The sequence below is a fragment of the Zalophus californianus genome, chromosome 11 (assembly GCF_009762305.2).
Source record: "Zalophus californianus isolate mZalCal1 chromosome 11, mZalCal1.pri.v2, whole genome shotgun sequence".
In the NCBI taxonomy this organism is placed as follows: Eukaryota; Metazoa; Chordata; class Mammalia; order Carnivora; family Otariidae; genus Zalophus; species Zalophus californianus.
The window spans coordinates 64978454-64998756 of NC_045605.1; the positions used below are offsets into that span (position 1 = coordinate 64978454).

At 43.0% G+C, this 20303-nt stretch overlaps 1 protein-coding gene and 1 long non-coding RNA gene across 9 annotated transcripts in view; one reads left to right on the forward strand and one right to left on the reverse strand.

Annotated features, from left to right (window-relative positions):
- Nucleotides 1–9773, forward strand: part of ZNF143 (zinc finger protein 143) — a 64933-nt gene extending 55160 nt beyond the window's left edge. For all 8 annotated transcript variants that reach the window (XM_027581600.1, XM_027581601.1, XM_027581603.1 and 5 more), the window contains 3 exons: nt 2055–2216; nt 7817–7963; nt 9233–9773. In XM_027581600.1, coding sequence (XP_027437401.1) covers nt 2055–2216; nt 7817–7963; nt 9233–9316 — 393 coding nt within the window. In that variant the 3' untranslated portion in view covers nt 9317–9773. The remainder of the gene's footprint in view (nt 1–2054; nt 2217–7816; nt 7964–9232) is intronic.
- LOC113915534 overlaps nt 1–20303 on the reverse strand; it is a 40039-nt gene that overhangs the window by 7763 nt on the left and 11973 nt on the right. The window lies entirely within an intron of this gene.

Genomic DNA, 20303 nt, shown 5'->3' on the forward strand with positions numbered 1-20303 from the left:
AGCACTACTTCCTCACGGTATTCTTTGTCCACTGATTGCCATGCAAGATTAAACATATTTACTAATGCAGTTTTAATTTAGCATCAAGCCTAAGACGTTTTCTTGAATTAGATCAACAGAGACCCTCTTGGGGCGCCTGGGTGGCTCAGATGGTTGGGCGTCTGCCTTCGGCTCAGGTCATGATCCCAGGGTCCTGGGATCGAGTCCCGCATCGGGCTCCCTGCTAGGCGGGGAGCCTGCTTCTCCCTCTGCCTCTGCCTCTGCCTCTCTCTCTGACTCTCATGAATAAATAAATAAAATATTAAAAAAAAACAAAAAACAGAGACCCTCTTGAAGTCATGCGATGTAACCTCCCTCCCTCCTGATACAGGAGAATTTCCCGCCACAGCAGCCCCCAAACAGATAAGGCAGTTTCTTTCGTAAGAGGCAGCCTGTTCCTTTGTTGGATAATTCTGTTGTTTATCAGACTGGAACCTACTGCTATGTCAACCACTCCTGGCTCCTCTCTGACCAGATAAAATGAGCCTCATCCCCCTTCATGTGTTCCAGAACAGCTATTTCCCTTATCCTGATGTAGTTTCTCCAGATGTAACCTTCCTTTTTCCTTCAGGGATTAGATTTCTCTTCCATTCCTTTAGTCAATTAAATAGTAAAGAGTTATTGAATTCTACCCAATGCCAGATATTCTGGTAGGCTTAGTGTGGGGAATACAGAAAGTGGGGGTGGGTATCATAGTCTAGTAGGAGGGAGATATTCCTAAATGAACAATAACTTCTTATAATGATGGGTATATAATTGAGGAATGTGTAAAGTGCAGTGTCAGCCTGGAGGAAGGAGTAAATGATTCTTCCTGAAGGAATCTTGGAAACCCTTATAGAGAGTGGCCATTTATTCATTTGAGAGAGAGCATGAGTGGGGGAGGGGCAGAAGGAGAGGGAGAAGCAGACTCCCTGCCGAACAGGGAGCCCAATGTGGGACTGATCCCAGGACCCAGAGATCACAACCTGAGCTGAAGTCAGACACTTAACCGACTGAGCCACCCAGGCGCCCCGAGTGGCCATTTAGTTGGATCTTGAAGAATTTTCATGAATTTGGTAGGCAGAGTGAAAGGAAGGGAAAAGTCACGAAGATGTAACAGAATATGACATTCTGGAACTGCGAACGATTAGTTGTGGCTGGGAGTGCCAGATGCTGGTTTAGAAGTAGTAGAAGGTGAGTCTGGAGAAGCTGTTAAAGCCAGATTGCAAAAGGTCACAAATGCCATGTAAGAAGTCTGAACTCTAGTGATGGGGGTCACTGGGGATGTAAGCAGGGAGCATAATGAAATTTGTTTTCTTAAAAAGGTGTCAAGGTAGGGCGCCTGGGTGGCTCAGTTGGTTAGGCATCTACCTTCGGCTCAGGTCGTGGTCACAGAGTCCTGGGGTTAAGTCCCACATCAGTCTCCCTGCTCTGCGGGGAATCTGCTTCTCCCTCTGCCCTTCACGCTGCTTGTGCTCTCTCTTGCTCACTCTCTCTTAATAAATAAAATCTTAAAAAAAGTGTCAAGGTCGGGCGCCTGGGTGGCTCAGTTGGTTGAGCGACTGCCTTCGGCTCAGGTGATGATCCTGGAGTCCCGGGATCGAGTCCTGCATCAGGCTCCCTGCTCGGCAGGGAGTCTGCTTCTCCCTCTGACCCTCTTCCCTCTCGTGCTCTCTATCTCTCATTCTCTCTCTCTCTCAAATAAATAAATAAAATCTTTAAAAAAAAGTGTCAAGGTAGAGGATGGTTTACGTAAGGGTTGGATTGGACACCTAGAAAGAAGTTCTATTGCAGGAAGTCAGACGAGAGGAAAATAAGGGTCTAAATTGGCAGCAGAGATGGAGAGGAGGAAATGCGTTTAAGAAATTGTCAGTTTTGGGGTGCCTGTTGGGCTCAGTCAGTGGAACATGTGACTCTTGATCTTGGGGTTGTGCGTTCAAGCCCCACGTTGAGTGTAGAGATTACTTAAAAAATTAAAAAAAGAAGATTGCCAAATACAAGAAACAGACTGATTTGTAAAATGCATTGTATTGCAGGTCAACATATCTCAAGCTGACATGCAAGCCATTGGCAATACCATCACAATGGTAACACAGGATGGCACACCCATCACAGTCCCGGCTCACGATGCAGTCATCTCCTCAGGAGGAACACACTCTGTCGCTATGGTTACGGCTGAGGGCACAGAAGGACAGCAGGTAATTGCTATTTTCTTTTTATATGAATCAGCACACATACCAATATCATAACTGTTACGTAGATATGCAATGTGATGTGGTGGTAAGCACACAAACTTTGGATTGAATCCCAGCTTTATAGCATTAGCCACACAACCCTCTGAGTCTGTTTCTCCTCCTCTGTAAAATAGGAGTGATTGTTGCATCCACACCATAAGATTGATAAAAGGATTGAATGAGATAATGCATATAAAGTACTTAATATAAAGCCCAGGTATATATTCATTAATGGTAGCCCCTCCTATGATCATCATCAGATAGTTAGGAAAAGTTCATTTGCAAAATTTACTTTATTTAATATTTTGAATATGTAATATATTCACATAGTTCAGAAATCAAAAAGTATATACAGGTATGCAGTGAAAAGTCTTCCTCCTACCGCTGCCTCCAGCTACCGAGTTCTTGCCGCCCGCAGAGATAATCCATTGTTACTAGTTTCTTGCATAATCTTCCAGGAATTCGTGAAGCATATACAAACAAATACAAATAGTCATCTTCCCCCCTTCCTTTTTTTCTTATGGTAGTGAACAATACTGTTCTTCACTTTGTGTTTTTTTTAACTTAATTATACATCTAAAAAATATTTCTGTTTCATTATATAGAGAGCAACTATATGATATTTCACTGTATGAACACCATAATTAAAGACTTGAGCTGTTTCAAACAGCACGTAACCTTGTGGTCATGTGATTTTGCACGTGTGTGAGTCAGTCTGCTAGGCAAATCCTAGAGTGCATTCGTAATTGTGATAAGTAGCGCCAAGCTTCCCTTCTAGGGCCGTGCCCATCCACGTGACCATCAGCAGCATTGAGACCGCATCTTTCCCTTCTGTAGAGTCAACATAGTGGTATCAAACTTTTAAATTTTTGCTGATCTGGTGTAGCTCTTTGTAGTTTTAATTTTTCATTTCCCTTAAAATACATGATATTAACACATTTTAACAATTGTTCTTATGCTATGCTGAAAGCAATGTTGAGATTCACTACAGCTACTTTATCGTGTTCAATGAAAGAGTCTGTCAAAATTAGTAGCTCTCATTCTTCATAAATTCATTTATAAATTCCATACCATCACAATCAAAATTCCAGCAGGCTCTTTTGAAGATATTACATAATCTCATTTTAAAATTTACATGAAAATGAAAGGACCTATGATAAACAAAACGACCTTGAAAAAAGAACAAAGTTGAAAGTCTTTACACCTTGAAATACACAATTCAGAATCATAAAGCTTCTGGAAGAAAAGTGAATATTTTTGTAACCTTAGGGTAAAGATTTCTTAGGATAAAAAATGCACTACCAATAAAAGAACAAAAATGATAAATTGGACTTCATCAAAATTAATTCTGCTCACCAAAAGACACCATTAAGAAAAAGATTAGCTAAGCCTCAGACTGGGAAAAATATATTCACACTATATATATCTGACACCGGATTTGTATTGAAAATATATAAGAAACTTCTACAAATCAACAAATAGCCCATTAAAAATGAGTAAAATAAATACAATTTTTTTTAAATGAGCAAATCATTTGACTGCTCATTTGAACAGATCTCTCACAAAAGAAGATGCAAGAATGGCCAATAACATAAAAAAGTGCTCAAATCTGTAGTTATTAAAGAAATGCAAGTTAAAATCACAATGAGATACCACCATTTCAGACACAGGAAAATTACTAAAACAGAAAAGACTAACATCTGGTAAAGATATGAAGCAACTAGAACATTCGTACACACTCGTGGGAGTGTAAAATGATATAACCACTTTGAAGAACTGTTTGGTGGTTTCTTATACCCCATGACCAAGCAATTCCACTAGAATACGTATCGTATGATTTCACTTACATGGAATCCAAGAACAGACAAAACAAATCCATGGTGATAGAAATCAGAAAATGCTGCTTGACCGGGGGAAGGAAATTGATGGGATGGAACATGAAGGAACTGTTCTCTTATTTTGTTTTAGGTGGTGGTTCCACAGATGTATCTGTCAGAACTCAACAGAACACCTAAAGATTTGTGCATTTTTATTGTTTGTTAATTACACTCTATGCAAAAACAGAAACAAAAGCAAAACCCAACCACTAGCTTTCAGGCTGTCTTACAGAGTGGTCCCAGTCATTTCCGTGGCTGTAGGATCCCTGGATGGGTGCATGGCACAGCTTGGGTAAATACACCTTATGCCAGTTACAGTTGCAGGTCTGGAAGGATAGTGACCCTAAGGCAAACATTCTTTTGTAGTTTATCTGTAGCCTGGGGTATAGGAAAATTTTCAGGAGAGACAGTTTTGAGGGCTGGAATGAAGCCAGGCAGCTTCCAACAACCAGGGATATTACAACAGGAGTGGGGGTTTCATTTGAGGACCAGATGCTGCCATTGCTCCTTCTTCTGCAACTGTAGGCCATGGGGCAGATGTTGGCTATCCACTTGGGGTGTCCAGACACCACCTGTGAATTATCTGTAATGCTTAAATTGCCTAGTTCTTTACATGCATGAGAAGAAAGCAATTGGTCCTTCACTGGCCTTTTTATTGTTAAGGTAATTGGATTTCTTAGACTCGGTTTTTCAGGTGCCTCTGGAAGCCTAGTTAGCAGGTATATAAAGAAGAGTCTGTGCTCTCTATTTTAATTTGAGATTACAAAAGTAATGTATATTCCCAGTATAATAGAATAGAAAGTCTAGAAACAAACCCTCATATATAGTCAGTTAAATTTCAACAATTAAAATTTGACCATTCAGTGGGAAAGGATGGTCCTTTAAACAAATGGTGCTGGGAAAACTATATTCACATGAGAAGGAATGAAGCTGGACCTTTACCTTATACCATATATAAAAATTAGAATGTATTAAAGACCTAAATTTAAGAGCTAAAAACTATATAATGCTTAGAAGAAAATATAAATGAAAATCTTCACGACCCAGATTAGGGAATTATTTATGTATGATACCAAAAGCAGAGGCAATGAAAGAAATAAATAAATTAAACTTGTTCAAAATTAAAAACTTTGTTCACTAACTAGAATTTAAAAATTTGAAAAGGGAAAATAAAACAAAATAAAATAAAAAATTAAATTAAAAACTTTGTGCATCAAAGGCCAGGACCAGGAGAGTGAAAAGACAATCTGCATAATGAGAGGAAATACTTGCAAATTATATATGTGATAAGGGATGAATACTTAGATAAAAACTTCCTATAACTCAGCAACAAAAAAACCAAGCAACCCAATTTAAGCAAAAACAAAGGACTTGAATAGACATTTCTCCAACAAGATTTAGTGATGACGAGATAGCACGTGAAAAGATGTTCAACATCATTAGTCATCAGGGAGATACAAATCAAAACCACACTGACATACCACTTCACCCCCATTAGGTTAGGCTATTATCCAAAAGACAGACAGTAACAAGTGTTGCTGAGAATGCAGAAAAATTGGAACTCTGGTGCATTGCTCATTGGAATGGAAAATGGTGCAAGTACTGTGAAAAACAGTATAGCAGTTCCTCAAAAAGTTGAACATAGGGGCACCTGAATGGCTCATTTGACTAAGTGTCTGACTCTTGGTTTTGGTTCAGGCTGTAATCTCAGGGTTGTGAGATCGAGCCCCATGTCGGACTCTGGGCTGGGCGTAGAGTCTGCTTGGAATTCTCTCTCTCCCTCTGACCTTCCCCCTGCTCGCACTTCCTCTCTCTCTCTAAAATAAATAAAATCTTAAACAAAAAAAAGTTGAACATAGTGGGACGCCTGGCTGGCTCAGTTGGTAGTGTGTGACTCTTGATCTTGGGGTCATGAGTTCAAGCCCCATGTTGGGCATAGAGTCTACTTAAAAAAAGTTGAACATAGAATGACATATGATCCTATAATTCCGCTTGTAGCGATATATCCAAAAGAATTAAAAATAGAGACTCAAACTAAAAATCTGCTATAATCGGGGTGACTGACAGGTTCAGTCAGTGGAGTGTGGACTCTTAATCTCAAGGTTGTGATTTCGAGCCGCACATTGGGTATAGAGATTACTTACAAATAACATCTTTTTAAAAACCTGCTATACTCTTTTGATGTTAAAATAACTAGTCTCGGGTATTAAAGAGGGCACATTCTGCATGGAGCACTGGGTGTTATGAACAAACAATGAATCATGGAACACTACACCAAAACAAATGAGGTAATATATGGTGATTAACATAACAATAAAAAATTAAAAAAAAATAACTAGTCTCAACATTTAGGACCACTTACTTTGTGTGGGTGGATGTATGTGTGGTGTGTACAGAGTTAGGATTATAATTTTGTGCTTGTCATCTAACACTATATTCTGAGCACTTTCTCATACCAATTAAGTGTTCTTATAAAAGGATTTTTATCATTTGTAAAGTAATCCATCAAATGGAACTTATTCCACATACATAGATTGTTGTACAAGCTTTTGATTATATTCATAGGAACAAATTCTAGACATGGAATTATTAATGGTATAAAGTATTTTAAGCTGTTTGCTACATACTGCCAAATTGTTATCCAAAAAGTTTTAACAATTATGCCATGGATCTAAAAGCTTCCTTGTTTTTCTGTACTCTTCTTGCTAGTATTGAGGATTTTTTTTATATTTGCATAATTCACAAGCAAAAGTTGAATTCTGTTTTTATTGTCATCTGTCTGACCACTAACGAAGTTTTTCATATCAGCTCACAATCTGTTTTTTCTTAATTGAGGTAAAATTTACATACAATGAAGCGTACAGATCTTAAACTTACAATTCAGTGAGTTGTTAAATATGTACACCCATATAACCACCATTCCAAACAAGATATAGAACATTTCTGTCACCCTGGAAAGTTCCTTTGTGACCCCCCTCTAGTCAATCCCCAGCCCTTTCAGTTTTCCTACTGAAATGGAAATCTAATTTTAAATGCAACAGGTAAATAGGAGAAAATAGTATATTACCTACCATTTATCCCCACTCAGGAGTAAATAGACCTTTGAGATATGAATTAGTCCACATGTGTAACCTTCCAAGCAGCCACTTAGGGTAATAGAACCTATAGGCATAGTCACGTCTCCCTTGGTTAATGGAGCCTGGTGTAGCAGATCCCCTTGTCCAGTGTCGTCTAACCTGTTATGTCATTGGTTCACGAAGCTTGGATAAGTCCCTTCTTTCTGAGCCTCAGCTTCTTCGAGTAAAAAAGAAGAGTCTAGGGCCACCTGCATGGCTCAGTCCGGTTGAACATCCGACTCTTGATTTCAGTTCATGTCATGATCTCAGGGTCATGGGATCTAGCCCTGTGTGGGGCTCCATGCTCAGCGGCGAGTCTGCTGGAGATTCTCCCTCTCCCTCTGCTCCTCCCCCTGCTCACACTCTGTATATAAAATAAATAAATAAATCTTAAAAAAAGAAGAAGAAGAGTCTAGAATAGACAATATATAAGTTCTCTTCCAGCTCTAGGCTTCTACAAGTCTGTGGTCAGAAGGGAGTTTTTCCTTTCAGATCCGAAGACAGTCTCTCGCATTAAATGGAGTTTAATGTACTTAATCATAGCTTTCCTTCTGTCTACTTTTTGTTGAAGGTTGCAATTGTGGCTCAGGACTTGGCAGCATTCCATACTGCCTCATCAGAAATGGGGCACCAGCAGCACAGCCATCACTTAGTAACCACAGAAACCAGGCCTCTGACCTTAGTGGCCACATCCAACGGCACCCAGATTGCAGTTCAGGTGAGTACAGTGACAGCTGGGTTCCTTCACAACTCTCGGCCTTGTGCGCTGTCCTCTACTCATAACCTTCACAGGAGGCAAGGCACAGAATAATCTATGGTACTTCGCTCCTTGAAGAAAACTGCTGTTTGCGGTGGACTCAAAGAAACTGGCACTTTGTTCTGTATTATCTTTGCATGTTTTAGGGGAATTTATTTATTCATTTATTTATTATTTATTTATTTAAGATTTTATTTACTCATTTGACAGAGAGAGACACAGAGGAGGAACACAAGCAGGGGGAGTGGGAGAGGGAGAAGCAGGCCTCCCGCAGAGCAGAGATCCCGATGTGGGGCTGGATCCCAGGACTCCGGGATCATGAACTGAGCCGAAGGCAGAGGCTAAAGGACTGAGCCACCCAGGTGCCCCTAGGGGAATTGATAGCAAGAAAAAGAAAAGCTTCTGGTAAAACATCCCAGCATGCCCCCAGCCAGCCATCTTTACTTTCAAAATAAGTCTCATTAGGTAGGATTCTAGAAAGCACTTAAGAGCTACTCCTTGCAAATGAACCTAGTGTAAACAGAGACCCCAAGTTAGTCCCTTGAGAATCCCTGCACAGCTGTGTTTTATGTTGGGGGAACATCAGAAGACAGAAAAGACTGTTCTCAGGGAAGTCACTGGATTAAAGCAGAGAGTCTAGAATGCTATGTGCAGATTACCTTTCCTTGGGAAGAGTTGTTTTTCATGTATTTACTTGGAAGAAGGAACACATTCAGGAAAATGCCAACCATTGGTTTTAATTTAGTTTATGGGCATGGAAGCTAATGGCTCAGGATGCTCTGTCAGTGCCTCCATTGGAAAAGATGAGCATCTTTTGTCTGTTGCACGAGTGAAGGTTTATCAAAATCCTAAAGAAAGAAACTACATTATACTCCTGCAAGGATTTTTTTCTGCTCTTAATGATTGGATCAGCAGTAGTATCTTAAGTCCAGCTGTCAGAATTAGAGAGAAATTTTACTTTTGGGGGGCACCTGGGTGGCTCAGTCAGTTAAGCCTCTGCCTTCAGCTTAAGCCATGATTCCAGGGTCCTGGGATCGAGCCCCATGTCCGGCTCTCTGCTCAGCGGGAAGCCTGCTTCTCCCTCTCCCTCTGCCTGCAGCTCCCCCTGCTTGTGCTCTCTCTCTCTCTCTGAAATAAATAAATAAAACTCCTTAAAAAAATTTTACTTCTGGCATATTCTGTTTCTTTGGTATTCTCTTTGGTATGCCTTTGTGTTTTTTCCTGTTTCAGCTTGGAGAACAGCCATCTCTGGAAGAAGCCATCAGAATAGCATCTAGGATCCAACAAGGAGAAACGCCAGGGTTGGATGATTAATCCTCGAAACAGTGGGGCACTACATCAGAAGGAGCCTTTCAAATCTTCAGGCAGCAGACATCCATGAGCCCGGGCCCAGGAAAATTAGAATTTTTCCATTCCTGACATACTGTACACATTTTTATGCAAGAGTGGAGAACAGTTTATTCTTGACACTTTTGTGTATATAACTCTTGGAATAGATTCCCAAACAGATTCATTGTGTACAAGGTTGTATGAAATTAGGGCAATACAGTAAAGTTTCACGTTACTCTTTTATCAGTTTGCAAACTCCTAGCGTCTACATGCAAGATCAGTGGAGTCTTACGGAGTCTTATGATGGATTTTTAACTTACTGTGAAAAAATAAAAAAAGGCTGTATCTAAAACGTCAAAGGTTCTATACTTCAAACAATCAATTCCAAAAGCCATCATGGATAATAAAGGATGTAAAGCCTTCAAATATTTCCCCAAGTTAATAGAGTGTCTGCAGTTTTTGTTCTACTGTATACTTGTATGTTTTTATTTGTACCTCACGGTTTGAAGACTATTCATTATAGTTTTCCATCCCTGTTAAAATACCACCTCTTCAAGCTGAGATGCTAATTATATTGAATTGGATCCATTACATTGGATTATGTATAAAATGACAAAGTTTGGTTATTTAAAATTAAAAAGTTAAATCCAGTGCTTTGGTTTTGTTAAAGATTTTACTTAGCGTTCAATTTTTTGTTACTGTTTTTTAAAAAATAATGAACTATCAAAATTTGACCACAGGCTGGAGCCCGGGATAACAGCGCTGTAATTGAAAATGGCTTTACTCTGAAAATTAGGTTAGTGGGTCGGTGTAAATTATTTATTTTTGCTTATGTACTTTTGTTTTAAAGCTTATTTACCCTAAAGTTTATTATTAATTTTGAATACAGCAATTTTTAAAATGTTACCTTTACCTTTGTTTTATTAAATTGGTATGGGGGGGAAGTGTTGCAGAAAATACCACCAGTGGCATCGATTACAACCCAACACACGTATATCGAGAGTATATTGTTTATCAAGCACAGAATAAGTATTTTTTCATACATTTTTATGTACTTAAAACAATTTTGTGAGATATAGGGGATTTATTATCCCCATTCATACAAGGGAAAACAGCTTCCTAAGAAGTTAAATGTCTCACCCGGGGCCTCTGGCTGTGCAGAGGTAGGGCAAACACAGGGCAAAACCCAGACTTTGTGAGCCCCACATTCCACGAGCTATTTCACCACACCACAACTGTGCCTTCTCAGGTGGGGATTTGTGGCAGACATGATAGAGATGAGCTCTGGTGTTTTCTGATTGCCTAATGACCTGAGCCCTTGAAAAACCATGTCTAATGTCAGAAATTCAGCTTAGGGTCCACCAAGGTCCAAAAAAAAGGTGGAAAGGGGAGGGAAGGTGTTTGTCTTGCAATAACCACTCCTTCACTGTGGTTCACTATGCTTTGTTTGCCGGAGAGCTGCAATGAGGTGCTCGTGTTTCATTTCAAGCTTTACAGTAAAAAGGGGAAAACTGTTGTACTGTTTTATTCAATATAAATGTTATCTTTGATGAGGTTTCTTTGAAGTCTTGTTAAAAAGGGTCATGACTTAGTCATCTGAAATGGGGGTTGGGCAGGGGACTGGTTGCTTTCCCTTCAAAGCGCCTCACAGATACTTAACATCAGAAAAGGTCTTAGTCACACACAGATCCAGTCTTCACTCTTGACTGAGACATTTAAACACACACAGAACTCCCAGGTGAGGCCTGCTAAGGCTCAGCAAGCGCTGGCATGGGCAGGCAGAGGAAGAGGAAGATCTGCAAAATCACGGGGCGGTGCTCTGGCCTCCCAGTACCGGCCGTGGCCACTGCCCAGGAGCTCCTCTGCGGGGCCTACCCAGGCCTGCTGTGCTTCCCAGGACCAAACCCGGGCTGTCAGCCTCCCTGCTCCCCTGACAGCTGCCTTTGCTCAGATCACAGGCTTTCTCCCTCACCCCAGCCCCTTTGCCAGCTAGACTGGACAGGCTGAGCTGGACTCCGCTCGGAGGCCGGCCCGATTATCCCTCAGCTCAAAGGAAAATGCCTTCCTACCGGCACCAGAGAAGAGGTTAGAGGGATGCTGCTGGTGTGTCCCCTGCCTGCCTGCCTTCCTAGGAACGGGACCTCCGGTGCCCAAGGGAAGACCAGCTGATGGGCAGAGAGTTGCTAGTAAAGCTGGTGCGCGGTTTTTTCCCAGTGTGGGATGCAGAGAGGGGCCCTCCAAAGTTGAAAATTCCCCAAAGACACTTGATGAAACAAGAGTACGCTTTTTTTTTTTTTAAGATTTTATTTATTTGAGAACGAGAGAATGAGAGCACGAGAGGGAAGAGGGTCAGAGGGAGAAGCAGACTCCCCGCTCAGCAGGGAGCCCGATGCGGGACTCGATCCCGGGACTCCAGGATCATGACCTGAGCCGAAGGCAGTCGCTTAACCAACTGAGCCAGCCACCCACGCGCCCGAAACAAGAGTACGCTTTACAAATGGAGCCGGATGGAGCATAACTCTGCAACATGATCCAGACAAGGCTCAAGGCAACACTCAGTCCAAGAAAAACTCCCACTCTCCCAGACACAACTTGAGGCCACTACAAAGAGGAAGGATATTGCCCACAGTCCGCAGTCATAAGAATTTAGGGAATAGAGTAAGAGACGGGCTTGGCTTCCTCAACCCTCCAAGGTGGCAGTTGCCCAGAGGGCCAGACAGCGGCCTGTGCCCCCACCGCCCCCCCACCACGGCCCCAGGCCAGCAGGGGCCAACCGGCTTTGGAGGGTCTCCCATGCTGCCCGTCCTGCATGGCAGCCCTGGGCCTACGGAAGTAACTTGGGAAACCACGCACTCAGCACTGAAATGGATGGATTCTAGGAACTTTGGTCCAGTATTTCCTAGCTCGGGGAAGACTGTAAACCAGTCAACAGTTGGCAGATCCCAACAGTGAGCAGGGAGGGAGAGGGTGGAAAGGACAGGGCACAGCTGAAGTCTGTTGGCGAGGAAAGGTTGCCCAGGCAAGTGGAGAAAGGCTGCCTCAGCCCCCTCTGCCGTAGCACTCTCTAGATTTAGGCTTCCTTAAGCATGAGGAGATCTTACAAAGAAGCCTCCAGCCAAATCCCCTCTTCTCTTTTGCCTGAGGAACATGGCTGGCTCATGGACGTGTGACCTGTGCAGTTGAACAAGACCCTGCACTTGGGATTTAATGCACTGTGGTTACAAGTCTTGGAATTCTTAATAGTTTTACCTTTGAGTTTGTGTTCTGTGAGGTCTCATAGAGCAATGGGACACAATGCCAGCCACTGCAGCTCCCTGGATGGGTTCTCTGTCACTCCCCTACCTGGTCTCCCGTTCTCTCCCCAACCCTGCCCCTGCCACCATGCCCTCTGCTTTCAGCAGGTCGGTGTCGGGCATATGCCCCCTGTGGAGTCCGGCGAGGCGGTGGCCATGCCCACCCCCGGCTGGCAGCACCACAGTGCTTGAGGTGGGCTGCTGACCGCAGCCAAGAAGCTCACCCCTGTACTGAGTGCTTCCCAGTTCTGAATTTTGACAATACCTGGGAGCAGCCTGTTTGTTGTGGGCTGGAGGGGTAGGCCTGTGGGAAGGGGGACCCGGCAGCTGTCAGGCCCAAGATGTACTCTCCTCAGGCACCTGTGAAGTCCCAGGCCCTGGCGGACGCTTTCTACAGGCTCTGTGCCTGGGCCATCCTTGCTTCCTCCTTCCAACTTTCCTAAGCCTGGCTTGTATTTGTCTCTTCTAACCAGCGCAAGGTACATTCTGGGAGCCACAAAATTCGAATTGTGTAATTTCAGTGATTTCAAATACAAGTTAAATACTATGATATTTTAATTTAAAACTAGCATTGCACTTGGGGCACCTCAGTGGCTCAGTCGGTTGAGCGTTTGCCTTCAGCTCAGGTCATGATCCCAGGGAACTGGGATCGAGTCCCACATCAGGCTCCCTGCTCTGCGGGGAGCCTGCTTCTCCCTCTTCCTCTGCCTGCCGTTCCCCACTGCTTGTGCTCTCTCCCTCCAGCCCCTCGCTCTCTCTGTCAAATACATAAATAAAATCTTTGAAAAAAAAACTAGCATTGCACAATATAAAGGGCAAAATTCATGCTAAAAATTTGAGATTAATTTTTCTTTACTTAGAACAATATTAGCAAATAAAATAATACCAAGACAAGTCAAGAGAGAGACCTCGAAAGAAGGAAAAAACTCATGTATTCCTGTGTATGTGGGCGGGGGGGTTGTAAAATATATATAACATAAAATTTACCATTTTAACCATTTTTGAGTGTAAAGTTCAGTGTCATTAAGCACCTTCAAATCGTTGTGCAAACATTCCCACCATCCATCTCCAGAATTTTTTCATCTTCCCAAACTGAAATTCTACCCATTAAATGATACTTCCCATCCCCCAACCTCCCAGCCCCTGGCAACCACCCTTCTACTTTTGCTTTCTATGAGTTTGACTATTTTCAGGACCTCATATAAGTGGAATCACTGTTTGTCCTTTTCTTTTTTTAAGATTTTATTTATTTTTGCGAGCGAGCGAGAGAGAGCGCGTGAGCCCAATGCGGGACTCGATCCCAGGACCCGGAGATCATGATCTGAGCTGAAGGTAGACGCTCAACCTTTAACAGAATTTTTTTCCTGTTTTTTGACCAAGGGGCTTGAATTTTCTTTTTGCACTGAGTCCCACAGATTCTGTAGCCTGTCCGGCTGAGGAAAGCTCTTCTCTCAGCCCCTCTCTTTTCACTGTCACACAGAGGTATGACTTGTGTTTTGGAAATACATTATCTGCTTCTCCTTTTAGAGCATGGGCTCCCTTAGCATAACTGGGAACTTCTGCTTCCGAGGGTCACCTCTAGCTGCCGCCTCCAGCTCTAAACTCTCCTGGCTCCAGAGGTACAGAGAATCCTCCCGCCCCCATGCAGAGGTTTCATTTTGCTTCCCAAGCACGTCTAAAATTGAAGGGCAGAAGGTCACACTGAGAGCAAAGAATGCTCAAGATCTGGGAAAATTGCGTGAATAGTTAAAATGAAAATTATCCAGCAAAAGCTTTTTCTTGTTACTTTTCTGCATTGAAGTGGAGGACGGTGCGATTCCTGCTCTAATGTCAATCGCAAATGTCTCCCTGGTTTGCCTCACCTCCACAGGGTTCCCGTGGGCCCACTGGAGGCATCCACAAGCTCTCCACAAGACAACACCTTCACTAATCTGTCCCAAAGCCCCACCTGCCTAGGAAAGGGTTGTGGAAAACAGCTCTAATCTCAGTTACAGACTCAGTCCCAGTGGCCTCCAGACAAATTCTGCAATTTCTATGGAAAAAGCAAAGGGGTAAAATCTCTGCTGCCGTGAGGGGGTTGTCTTATCTTTTTCAGTGGGAAACTTTTTCTCCAAGCCAGTGGCGGGCTTTTGAGGTGGGTGATGAGGGCCCTGGGAGCAACTCTTAACACTCACCAGATTTTTTACCCAGATAAAGTTGTCATTTTTTTTAAAGATTTTATTTATTTAGGGCTCCTGGGTGGCTCAGTTGGTTGAGCGACTGCCTTCGGCTCAGGTCATGATCCTGGAGTCCCAGGATCGAGTCCCGCATGGGTCTCCCTGCTAGGCAGGGGGTCTGCTTCTCTCTCTGACCTTCTTCCCTCTCATGCTTTCTACCATTCTCTCTCTCTCTCTCAATAAATAAATAAAAATCTTTAAAAAAAGATTTTTATTTATTTATTTTGATAGAGAGAGACACAGTGAGAGAGGGAACACAAGCAGGGGGAGTGGGAGAGGGAGAAGCAGGCTTCCTGCTGAGCAGGGAGCCCGATATGGGGCTCGATTCCAGGACCCTGGGATCATGACCTGAGCCAAAGGCAGATGCTTAACGACTGAGCCACCCAGGTGCCCCTACCCAGATAAAGTTGATCAGGCAAGCCGCCTCTCCACGATCTTAGGGCTTTTCTAACATCCTGAAATTGCTTAATGTTCCTTTCAAAAGAAAATCAGGAAAAGTAGACAACTGGACCATTTTTCTTTTTCTGCAAAAGTGATCTTACCTATAGCAAAGCTCCTGAAACTTCAAAGCCAAAAAGAAAGGAACTAATTAATGAATGAAAGGCTCCACAGTAAGTCTTGGGGTCAGTCACCAGCAGGAGGCGCTATGTGGGATCAGGGAGCAATCCCCAACCATACGCTGCTTGCTTCACCACCTCCTTCTGGAACAAATCAACCAGCTGTGCCTGGGCCAGAGTGGGGTGGGGGGAGGTGGTCTTTTCTCTTCCAGGAAGGAAGTTATTTCATGCTGGTAGAAAACAGGTTGAGTGATGGGAGGAGAAGGACCCTGAACGCCTCCTCAGGTTGCTGGGGTGATACTAAGGAGGACATGCCCACATCAGACCTGGGAGACTAGCTTTGTCTCCTTGCCCAATCTGACAGCCACTTCTGGCTTTATAATCATATTGACTAAAGAAATATTTCTGAGGGCATCTCAGATTCAGTCCTGAGATGCCAGTGGTGATCTTTGTGACTCGGACGTGCTGGGGACTGAATATCACTCTCACACGCTCACTGACAGGGCAAATCTCTGCCAGAGCTGAGGAGTCTCAACCCCATTCACTTCTTCCTAGCAACCTTCAACACTGCTAAGGCCAGTCCTAATGGATGGGCAGGTTGCTGGCAGTATCTGGCATTCCATATCACCTTACAGTCTCAGGGGAAGGTCTGTAGGGCTGCTGTCCTCCATCTCCAGAGTCACTTGCTCACCCAAAGACAGAGCTCAGCCCAGGGCCCCAGTGTCTACCATGACTGGAGGCAACAGGATGCCAACAGTTCCTATTACATGTTCTTGGACAGCAACTATTGAGATAAATGCCCTTTGCTGCCCTGAGCTTGGATCCAAGTCTAGTAAGTGGGCTCTGACCTTGTTCCTGAGGATTAACTCTGTCTTGATCACCTCTCCTGGTCCCCAGACTTGCTAAACTGTGACTATGGTTATCCCAGCAGAACTGCAAAGGGACCCTCTTGCTATTGAACGAAACCTAGTGTTAAAAATATGCCTAAATTACTTCAGGGGCACCTGGGGGCTCAGTTGTTAAGCGTCTGCCTTCGGATCAGGTCATGATCCCAGTGTCCTGGTATCAAGCCCCGCATTGGGCTCCCTGCTTGGCAGGAAGCCTGCTTCTCCCTCACCCATTCCCCCTGCTTGTGTTCCTGCTCTTGCTGTGTCTCTCTCTGTCAAATAAATAAAATCTTTAAAAAAGAATAATTTATTTTAAAATAAAGAAAAAGCTATACTGAGACCCCATTTTTCACCTATCAAGTTGGTAAATATATATATTAAAAAGTTGATTTGTTGTCAGCAAGAATATAGGGAAATAGGTTAAAGTGCCCAGCAATTCTACTCCTAATAATGTATCCTAAGGATATACTCACATATGGAGAAGTGATGTCAAGAATACTCAAAGCAACATTGCTCATAACAGGAAAAGTTTGAAAACAGCTTAATGGAGAGCTACTTAGATAAATTATGGGAGAGTCTTGCTCTATTAGGCTCCTCCGAGCCTCAGCATTGAGTGGGATGCTTCTGAGCAGGAGGTCCTGGGGTGGACTGGTCACAGTATTGGTAGGCTAACTAATGGCCCCCAAATATATCCATGCCTTAATCCTCAGAATCTGTGTTATTTTTTTATGGTGAAAGGGATTTTGCAGATGTGATTAAATTAAGGATCTTTTTTTTTTAAAGATTTTATTTATTTATTTGACAGAGACACAGTGAGAGAGGGAACACAAGCAGGGGGAGTGGGAGAGGGAGAAGCAGGCTTCCCACAGAGCAGGGAAGCTGATCCCAGGACCCTGGGATCCTGACCCGAGCCGAAGGCAGACGCTTAACGACTGAGCCACCCAGGTGCCCCATGCTCCTCTCTTTTAAAGAGTAGCAATTCTCCTTTTCATTCAAGGCCGCTGTGAATTTGGAGAGTGAGATGTAGGAGATCCTGAACGCTTTGCCAGTGAGCTGCTTGCTTTTACTCTTTCTTCACCAAAAATGAGTAATCTTTTTTTATAAGTGTATTTGTTTTTAAGTAATCTCTACACCCAACACGGGCCTCGAACTCACAACTGTGAGATCAAGAGTCGTAAACTCTTCCAACTGAGCCAGCCAGGTGCACCCAAAATGAGTAGTCTCAAGAACAATAGATGGGTTGGCGGGACGCCTGGGTGGCTTAGTCGGTGAAGTGTCTGCCTTCGGCTCGGGTCGTGATCCCATGGTCCTGGGATTGAGCCCCACGTCAGGCTCCCTGCTCAGTGGGAAGCCTGCTTCTCCCTCTGCCCCTCCCCCTCCTCGTGCTCTCTCTCTCTCTCTCTCTCTCTGATAAAATAAATAAATAAAATCTTAAAAAAAAAGAACAATAGATGGGTTGGAGACAACGGGCAAGCATCACTCCCTCCAGAAGGTGGCCGGTCATGATAACCAGTAGCTAAGTTATAGTGGCTACAGACCACCCTGAGAGAAGTGCACAGAGGTCAGGTGGCCTCCCCGTATTTACTAACACACTGTCTTGGGCGGGTCCCCTGCATTTAGTTGATTGTCACCAGGGCAGACCAGAGCGTGTGTGTGTCTTGTTCCACTCATAGCCCACGGTCAGCATACATACGTGCAATGGACGATGGCGGCAGGAGGATACTTACCTGCAGGAGAACAGGCCGTAGCACTGTCATCATGTGGTCCAGAGTGTGAAAATATCATCAGATGGTCCGTGGCTGTGGTTCTGCATCTTTCCTCAGTTCTGCTCGGTACTCTATTGCTTCAGATGTAAGGCCGTCCGTAGCTCATGCCCCAGAATGGGAAATAGCACACTAGAATATACAGTGCAAACAAAACTTCTATTTCCTGGGGTGCCCTCTTCCACTCCCCCTGCTTGTGTTCCCTCTCTCACTGTGTCTCTCTCTGTCAAATACATAAAATCTAAACAAATAAAAAATTTAAAAAAGATAAAAGAGGAGCAATACTATATAAGGTTTGAAACGCTCTAACACATCGTCACCATTCCAAATCCTCTCCAGTGTTGTAAAACAAAAGATCATGACCCCAGTAAATGTTAAAATGAATTACTGAGAAGGAAAAACAAAGTTTAATTAAGTGATTAAAAGATAAATTAGAGGCATAAGGAAACTTTGGGGTGATAGAAATGTTCTAAAACTGGATTGTGATGAGGGTCACCTAACTATAAATGTACTAAAAATCATTGAATTGTATACTTCCAATAGATGAATGTTATGGTATGCAAATTTACTTCAATAAAGTTGTTAAAAGAAACTTTTTTAAAAAAATTATGCTTCATCTACACAATGGAATACTATGCAGGCTTTAAAAAGAATGGGGGGGGCACCTGACTAGCTCAGTGGAACGTGTGACTCTTGATCTTGGTGTCATGAGTTCGAGCCCCATGTGGGTATAAAGATTACTAAAAAAAAATAATAAACTTAAAAAAAAAAAGAATGAGCAGACTAGTCCTATGTGTATTAACAGGAAACAACATCCAAGAAACAGTAAGTGAAAAAGCAAGGTGCAGAACAGTATGCATAATATACTACAAGTTCTCATACAAGTATTTAAGAGATTACGTATATTTGCATAGACCATTTCTGAAAGGGTACACAAGAAAACAGTAATGTTGGCTGCCTCTGAGGAACAGGCTAGAAGCTGGGGGTGAAAGGGAGGCTCACCCTTGACCATATACATTTTTGTGCCTTTTGAATTTTGTATTATGAGCTTTTTATTATCAAAAAATAAATAAAATTGTTCACTTTCAAGAAAGAATCTCAATGATAGGCCTTCCACCTCTACCTATAGCACTTCTGGTCTATGTTTGGTCACCAAATTTGAGCTGTAGACCTTCGTTAAATATAAGGTCGGCTGGTGCAAGTTGATTATAGTAAGATAGTTTGAATTTAGCCTTCAACATTAGGTTTGAAATGTAAAAGTGTGACTGGCTTTTAGCAATACATATTTATTTATTTATTTATTTATTTATTTATTTGAGAGAGAGAGAGAGTGGGAAGGGGGAGAGGCAGAGGAGGAATGAGACAGAGTCTTAAGCCGACTCCCTGCTCAGTGCAGAGCCTGACTCAGGGCTCCACCTTACGACCTTGAGATCACAACCTGAGCTGAAACCAAGAGCTGGATGTTTAGCTGCCTGTGCCACCCAGGTGCCCCTAGCGATACATCTTTTAAGGACCAGTGGACTACTTATCTGGTCTCATCCCTGAATATCCAGCCATTCTCAATGTCAGAACTGTAGCCAGTTGCCCCCATATACAGAAAGGGCCCACTGGTCACTGCTCCAGGACAGCCTGAGGTAATGGCCATGCACAGGGCCTTACTGTTTGGATCCGTGAGAGAAGCACGGTGCTTTCCCTGACCTGACAAAGAAGGACCAAATTTCTTTCCAGTTTCCTTGGCAACTCACAGGCTGACAACACGACCTCAGTCCCTTTGTCTACAATCCGTGTGTGGTACTACTCTGGGGAAATTAAAAACAAAAAACAAAAAACCTCTGCCTGGAGAGGTTAAAAAAGCTGCTGCCTTGAACTTTGGTTAACTTCTTCTTTCTTTTTTTTTTTTAAAGTATTTTATCTTTATTTTTTTTTTAAGATTTTATTTATCTATTTGAGAGAGAGAGAGAGCGAGAAAAACAGCATGAGAGGGGAGAAGGTCAGAGGGAGAAGCAGGCTCCCTGCTGAGCCGGGAGCCTGATGTGGGACTCGATCCCAGGACTCCCGGGATCATGACCTGAGCCGAAGGCAGTTGCTTAACCAACTGAGCCACCCAGGCACCCTAACTTCTTTCTTCTTCATTGTGTATCAGAAGAACATGAGGAAGGAATAAAGCTCACTGTTTCTTACTCATACTGTATGTTTTTTTAATTAATTAATTAATTAATTAATTAATTTTGAGAGAGCAAGAGTACGAGCAGGGAG